At 27.7% G+C, this 8,608-nt stretch overlaps 1 protein-coding gene across 4 annotated transcripts in view; it reads right to left on the bottom strand.

The window, feature by feature from the left end:
• LOC107442041 (small ribosomal subunit protein mS27) overlaps positions 1-8,608 on the bottom strand; it is a 28,210-nt gene continuing 19,602 nt past the window's right edge. For all 4 annotated transcript variants that reach the window (XM_043051453.2, XM_043051451.2, XM_043051452.2 and 1 more), the window contains exons 6-9: positions 7,811-7,995; positions 5,175-5,411; positions 2,418-2,498; positions 1-704 (exon numbers count right to left, since the gene is read on the bottom strand). In XM_043051453.2, the coding sequence (XP_042907387.1) occupies positions 402-704; positions 2,418-2,498; positions 5,175-5,411; positions 7,811-7,995 (806 nt within the window). In that variant the 3' untranslated portion in view covers positions 1-401. The remainder of the gene's footprint in view (positions 705-2,417; positions 2,499-5,174; positions 5,412-7,810; positions 7,996-8,608) is intronic.

Genomic DNA, 8,608 nt, shown 5'->3' with positions numbered 1-8,608 from the left:
TTTGGCTAAAATTTTAATAATCGTTCTCTTTTTTAAGAAATGGGACTGAATGTGGTAGGATGAACGAAATCTTTGATTCTTGGCCCAACCACCAAAGAGTTCAGAAAAGTTTCAATCCATTACCTAGTTTTTATTTATAAATTTTTTTAAGAAAACAATAAATTTAATAAACATTAAACTAGTATTTAAAAAAATTGATAAATAAAGAAGACAGAGATTTTAAAATAGTCATTATTTAACTGTACAATCTATGAAAAAGTAATATAAAATCCTAACTAGATTTTCTTCACTCGGGCTAAACGTTGATATTTGGTCTTCCTCAGCTGTTTCTTCTTGGTAATCTCAGGTGGAAAATAAGTGTCCTTCACATCTTCTTTTTTCTTGATAGCTTCAATTATTTGTTATGCTTTCTTCAGCTCATCCAAATTTTTTTCTTCATTCTCAAAGAAGAAAAGCAATTTTTCTTTCCAAAATAAATACTCCTTCTTTTCCTCTATTACCTTCAATCTTACCTCTTTATCAATACCCTGATTCTGCTTTTTGAGAGCGAGTTCCCGTTGCTTTTCCCACTCCACAAACAGCCTTTTTTGTGCTTCAATATCTTCTTTTTCTAGGCTAGATATATCCTTCAAAGCATCAGCAAGAGCAGCACAAAGAGAACCATCAATTATTTTGTTTTTAGACTTCAACTCTTGGAAATATTTCTGGAAACATGAATGCAAACATTGTACTGCTATAATACTAGTAACAACCAACAGGTTTAATAATTTCATTTGTAAACCTAATTTTCAAACAAAATGTACAGTAAAAAAAAATTTTTGAAACTCTTTTGCAAAAGAAAATAAAAAAGCTATAGTTTATTTAGTTATAGTTCATCAAAATGAATTTGTCTTTACTTACAAATGGCTTAAATATTTAAAAATTAAAAAAAAAAATATTTAATTATTAAATAATATAAATATTAAATATATAAATTATTTTAATTTTCTTGTAACTGTGATGGTTATTCATATTGACAATTTGAAACTTTTAAATAATTATTATACGAATTATTGCTGGATAAAAACAGACTAAATTATCCATTTCTAGCCATAAATCTTTGATAACTGAAATTAATTGATAGAATAAAAGCTATAAATTATATAGTTAACTCAAAACAGTTATGAAAATTGCATATCATTCACTAAAAGATAAAATTTCATTTGATGACATAGCCCTCAATCAATTAAATGTTAGATTCAGTAGCACTAAGTCTGAAAGAAGACAAGCTATACTGGCAAAGCCCTAGAGAAACAAGCCTTAAAAAATAATATCTGTTATGTTTAAATAATAATCTACTGACTGAATAAACATTACAAGTTATATAATTAATTCAGAACAGTTATGAAAATTGCATATTATTATCTGAAAAAAACATAATATATCATTTGATAACAAAGACCTCAATTGATCTGAATATAAGGTTTCCTGTAATTAAGTTCAAAATAAAACATTCTGTACTGACAAAGCCCCTAAAGTGGAGCTTTAAAAATTCACAATACACCTTTCTATTTAAATTTTTTTATTTTATAACCGTCATTGACCCAATTTTATGGGTTTACAACTACTAATGCTCAACTCTGTAGCCATGTAAATTTGAACCCAATCCAGAAGACAAGGGAACTCCAGGATCGAGTATTGGGGGAAATTTTGCGTTCGTGGTGGACTTTTTTGTTGGAGCTAACCTGCCTTTGCGTTACATGAAGAGAAAGACCACGAGAACCTTCTACGGTTAGCCTGACGACAAGAGGACTTTAACCCATGATCCATCTACCACTGAGGATATTTCACGTCAGCACTGTGGTCAGTGCAAGCCAGATGCGGAATTCATATCGACTGGGATTCGAACCCGGTTCACCTCATTGGAAGGCGAACGTTCTATCCCCTGAGCCATCGCAACTCTACACCTATCTATTGAGGTGAAAAACCATTAATCAAACAAATTACATTAATAATGTAATACAAACAAAACAAAATGGCTATAAGCCAAAAAACATAAGAGAATTTTTTTATATGTATAAAAGTGCCAATATCTCCATAAATATTTAAGCTAAGCCTACGAAACTTTGCGCAATTAGTGCATATAATAATTAAAATAATTGTCAAAAGTTACAATTCTATTGTTATATTTTTTGACTGAGGGTGTGCAAAAGCACTATTTTTAGTTTGTAATTTATTGTCAGTCTCTCAAACCTCTAAGAGCTTTAAACTTCATTGATATCTATGAGAATTTGCATGATCTGAACACTTCTGAAGGTTTAAAATAATTCTTGAAGTATTTCTTGAGAAATATGAAAAAATACATTAGGATAAAAATATTTCCATTATTTTGTCCAGTATATACATTCTATATCACAAAAAAAAAATTATTAACTAACATTAAACTGTTGACTTAAATTTTCCTTCAAGGTTTTACTTTCCTCAGGAATAGCATCAATTTGATGCATAACTTTTCCAATCTAAAATTAAAACATTCTTTTTTTAGCATTTTCACAGATTTAAGTCTCACACAAATACTAAACAAGAGAACAAAAAAAACTAAAACAATGCATTCATGCATGCAAAACTAAATAAACATAAAAGGGTAGAAAGTTCCCATTATTGTATGTTTTTTTTAAAAAAAATATATATATAATAATTTTTGCAAATAAGGTTTTAATGACCCATAGGTGAAAATAATGATTCAAGTTTCCCTCATTCAGAAAATGTAGAGATAATAAAATCTATTTTTAAAACAAAACATGGGATCTCCGACACAGTTTATACACCTCTTTTGCCTTCCTGTCATATATGTTGCACAGTTGTTAAAAACATGATTTAAAAATATAAATTTTTTTTAAAATTTATACCAATCAATGCTTTGATAAAAACATTAATATTGCTTATTAGTTAAAAAAAAACAATATTATAACTAAAGTACTAAATATTTTTAACTGAAATAGTAAAATTAATTAGATATGTATAACATACTAATAAAAACAAAAGCATTATTTAATTTAAGCTGAAAAATTAGTAAAAATAGAAAAAAAATTGACAGTTGAAGTATAGATATGTATAACAAAATCTATTAATCACATGAAGAATAAATTAAATTAGATCAGGAGACAAAAAAAAAGGTTACTCTTAATAACTCTAGGCTTTTCTCCATTATTTAAACACACAGATTACGTGTTTAACCAGTTTTAAATGTATTTATATTTAAATAAACTTAAAACTAAATTGGTATAATTGAAATTTGTTTATTAAATTACAAATTATATCACATACATGGAAATTACATTTAAAAAGTTTCACATTATTTTAATCCAACTTTAATCACTTTTTTATTATTATATGTTTAGTCTATTTAGAGCATCAAATAATAATTTATACTCGTTACCCTCGTTCATTATTTCTCAAGATAAAACCTTCAACATGAATGGAATCAGACATTAAAAAAAATCACAAACAAATAAATGTTTATAAATTATTATAAATAAATAAAAAAATTGATTTAAATCATTGATTTTTTTTTTTAAAACAATAATTTAATTTAAATCATGCAAAAGTTTAAAAGGATTTTCATTAATTTGATACTTGAAACTTAATTCTGTTCCACCTATATATATATACAAGATTCAGAAAGTAATAAGCTTAAAAAAAATATCGAATAAATAGGAAGATATTAAGAAAAATACATTTTTATGATAGATAATTAAAAAAACACTGTTACAAGATAAATTTGTAAGAAAAATTTTAACCTTTTAGTCTTAAATTTTGGCGCAAGGTTTAAAATAAATTTTACATAAAATTAACTTAAAAATATATGATTACATAGAAAAATATATGATTATAAGTAAAAAATTTAACAATTTCTTAAAATTCTATCAAAAGTAATGCTCTTATTTATCATTAAAACTATGAGAGCCAAATTTCATTTAACATTTGTTTTGAACCTCAATTGCAATAAAAAATTTTCAATAATTTATTCATATAAATTAATTTAAAAAATAGTTATTTTAAAGACAATATCAATTATGTGTAATTAAATAATTGCATTAAATAATACCTTGAACAATTATTGATTAAAATAGATTCCAAATTGANTTAATTTAAAAAATAGTTATTTTAAAGACAATTTCAATTATGTGTAATTGAATAATTGCATTAAATATTACCTTGAACAATTATTGATTAAAATAGATTCCAAATTGATTTATCATAATAGATACGTTGACAGGGTTGCCACAGTAAAAAATGAACAAAATAGTTGCTTTTAGTAGCCTAAAGCATGAAATAGTTGCCTAAATAAGAACAAAAATTCAGCAAAAATAAGACTAAAATTTCATTAAATGGCTTAATTGTCATATACTATGATATATTTAGTCACGTTGGTGGCAAATACGATAATTTTTATGTAAACAAAAGTGTTCTAGCTCTAAATTTTTATATAAAAAAAATAGTATATTTGCAGAAAATTAAATACTTTTAATTACAAGAATTCATTCAAAAAATACTTTTTCATTAAAAAAAAACACACACACTTTTTCTAAGAAATTTTCCGTTTCACCAATTTAGCAAATTGGTGAAACGGAATTGATTTAGCAAATATATANGATTTAGCAAATATATATATATATATTGTGAAATATATTACTCAAATTCAAAATTCATGCATTATATTAAAAATTGGGATTTTTAAAATCATGCAGAGTTTCTTAGCAATAACCGTTCAAAACGCGATCAAGAAATGAAATAGACTTAGAATCTATGCAAATTGAATGCATTAAAAAGTGATGACTCAAATTTGAAATCTAAAACTTTTTAATGCTTTAATTATTTATTTAATTTTTTTTAATTTTATTATTTTTATTTTACATTTTCTAACAAAAGAAATTTAGTGTCTTCAGAAGATTTCACGGGCAGCAGGTTTTCAACCCAATTATGCTAAAAAACATTGCTAGGAGAACAGAAAAGTCTCCTTTTCCTGAAAATAGTTGCCTTTTTAGTCTTTTCAGGCATAAAAAGTTGCCAAAGTCGCCTCATGCTGAAAATAGTTGCAAATCGTTGCATTTAAGTCGCCTGTGGCAACCCTGAGTTGAACATCAGCGGAAAGAAATTTTTTACATAATAATTTCTAATAAAAAAATACTTACAACATCACTCAACAGAGCAATATCATCAGATTCTGAATATAGTTTCAAAAGATCAGTCACTTTCTCCCATTTTTCATAAAGTGCTAATCCATATAGCTGATAAGATTGTCCTAATAAAGAATTGTTCACCTCCCGTCCTATAAGATATAAAGTTTTCCCAAGAAGATGTTGTGGGTTTTTTATGTCAAAATGATCATCAAACCATGGATTACGAATAAAAGGTACTCTTAACAGAGTCTGAAAGAAAGATATATAGGCTTAGGATATACAATCCTATAACAATGTAACATATTATTTTCCTGTCATTCAAAAGACATTTTGAAATGTTTAATTCATATACACCGAAGAGTCATTACATTATGACCACCCTGTTAATAACATATAGGACCAGCTTTAGCCCTCAAAACTGCTAGCACCCGCCGTGGCATTGATTCCACAAGGTGCTGATAGGTAGTCTGAGGTATCTTGTATCAAGCGCTCACCAACTGGTCCTGCAATTTCTCCACCACATTGCGAGGGGGTAGCGTGGCAGCACGAATTTGGTTTTCCAAGTAGGACCACAAATGCTCTATTGGATTAAGGTCAGGTGAATTTGGGGGCCAAGACATGACTTGAAAGTCACTGGAATGTTCCTTGACGATTCGACCCTTATGACATGGTGCATTATCCTGTTGGTAAACACCATCCCCCCCCAGGAAAAACTGTTGCCATGAATGGGTGAACCTGGACTGCAACTATGTTCAAGTAGGTTACAGAGGTCAGGGATTGTTCTATGAGGATTATGGGTCCTAATGTGCCCCATGAAAACATTGTTCCAGGGAGAGAAACCATGAAAACCTGGGCGAGCCCATTGTTATAGAGGGGGGGTGCTCATAATGTAATGGCTCTTCGGCGTATATCAGAGTCAAATCTCGTAAATGTCGATTTGAAGGGGCGAAAAACATTTGTTCATGTTAAATGTAGTTTAGGTAAATCAGTTTGAAAATGTTTTGTTCTAGAAATCATTGAATACAAAGACATTTTGTATTAATTAAAACACCTTTCCTAAACACAAAATGTTTTACGTCAACAAAAGTATTTTTATTTTTCATTCAATACTAAATCATTTATGATTTTTATATTCTCATATTAAATACAACTAAACACTTGGAAGGTTAAAATTATTATTAATTTAAAGAAATAAAATTATAATGGTTTAGATGAAGTTTAATAATTGTACAGAAAATTGTGTGGTTTATTTTGTAAAAAAATGCTGACAGATAATACAGTTTTTGCTAATTAAATAAATTTTTTTTAAAAAAAAGACACATTTTGGTCCTTTATATGTTTTTAGTTTTTATTAGTAGAAATGTGGCAACCAGCAATATCATTTTCTTGAAATAACTTATATGAGTAAGGGGAAAATGATCACCTATATAAAAAAAAGAATATTGCACTTTTTATTTGAGAAAACCTGCTTGTTTACACCCATATAAAATTGTCTCTTTTAACACTGGTGAAAGCTCAATAAGACTTTCTATTCATTTTGAAGTTAGAAAGGGCTTATGCCGTTGCCTACTTTATAAAAGAGAATATTGGTTCAGTCATGCCTTCCTCACAGATCTGTTCAATTAATTCAACTCTTTTATTTGAGAACTGAAATGGTAAATTTTCAACATTATAACCACAGCCAGGATGTCAATGATAAATGCATTTAGTCATTTCTTAGATTATTTCTTTTTTACTTTTTTTTTCTCATGAATTCTGAATATTTTGAACCTTTTAAGAAAATGTTGATACTGAATTAATTTTTTTCTTCACAAATTTTGAATTGAAATTTTTTATATATTATTTACATATTTCTTTGAATTACTTATTTATTTTTATTTAATTTATGAATAAAAGTAGGGGATTTTTTTAGAAAAAAAAATGGTAATATAAAACATGCTAAGGGTATTATTTTTCCTCTTAAGATAATTTTTTAAAGTTTTGTTTCTATATTTTAAGGACATTTTTTTAAGAATTTTAGGGTCATTAACAACCTAGCCTTAATTTAACAAAGCAATATTAATTTAACAAGGAATATTTTTTAGAAATAAATTCACTTATAGTATTAATGACAATGTGAATCATCAGTTTCCTCACCTGTTAGAGCGAAGATAAAAGTGTCTGTTTACATTAAAAGTCACACTTTTTCATGGATAGTAAAATTAAAATTCACTCAAAAAAGTTATTTCATTAAGCCAGTTAGCTTTACAATTAAAGCATTATATGCATAAATAATTGACAGTGAATAGAAAATTAGTTCACTTAAAAGAAATTCATATTAAGTGTGCTCACATTGAAGAGGTTTGACTCTGTCATGAGGTCCCATTACCTGGTTATTCATAATAAAATTACCTATTACCTAGCAATAAATTTTTCTGTCCATTTTTTAAAAAGGGAACCAAAAATTCGGAAGTCTTTGGTCCAAAGGACTCATAGTTTCTAAAGTCTAGTGGAATCATCGGTGATTATGACTTACAAAATTTCATTATAAAATTTAAGTTCCTTTGAATTGAACAATTTAAGTATTTAAAAAAAATTTCATGTTAGCAGTATTTATATCTTCATTCTTAGTGATAGAGCTGAATAAAGAATAGAAAGCTGATATTCACTTCTTCTTCTTCATCATCATCTTCATCTTTTTTTGTTTCCTCAATTTCATCAATTTCTTTTTCTTGCAACAATTCTATAGGACAGTTATCTAGAAAACTCTGGCAAGATTGTAGTCCAAGTAAGCAGCTTAGTTTATTTTCAAAGTTTTCTTGAAGCATCATCAAAATTGCAACATTTGCTGCCTCTGAAAAAAATAAAGCTTCTTTAGACTCATTCTTTTCCAGTGCTATCCATTACATGAAGTTTCAAAGTTAAAAAATTACTTAAATACATAAAAAGAGCAAAATTTTTTAGCATGGTAGAAGGTAACAAAATATGAATGCGTGCCCGGAAACGACTTGTTTAAACTTGGGTCCCAAAGAAAATTCAAAAGACAAGTCAAAGTTATTTCTAACTGCTTGATAAGTGCTGTATTACAAGAGGTCACAGGTCAGGTTTGCTCAAAAAAGCAACCACCAGCACTAGTAGATGTTTTACTCCGACAGAGCATAGATCACTACAATTAAATCGATTCTAGACATACCCTTAACATATCCAGCAGTTGCAGTCAGGTTGGTGGCAAGATTTTTAAAGAAATCCAAGAAGGATAGTGATTTTTATTAAATGCCATGACAAAAAAAATATTTAAACATGACAAATCTGACAAAAGTGATGGTGAACAAACAAGTCCAACTGGACTGAAAAATCATTATTTTCCATAATTCAGGCCATCTGCTAGTGCTTATTGACATAACATTCAGACACACATTTAATAATAAAATGCTTCTCTAGGATCCCTTTACCTCCATTAAAAAGTT

Source organism: Parasteatoda tepidariorum, chromosome 7, assembly GCF_043381705.1.
Source record: "Parasteatoda tepidariorum isolate YZ-2023 chromosome 7, CAS_Ptep_4.0, whole genome shotgun sequence".
NCBI lineage: Eukaryota > Metazoa > Arthropoda > Arachnida > Araneae > Theridiidae > Parasteatoda > Parasteatoda tepidariorum.
Note: the sequence above shows the minus strand (reverse complement) of the source record. Positions and strands in the feature narration are given on the sequence as shown.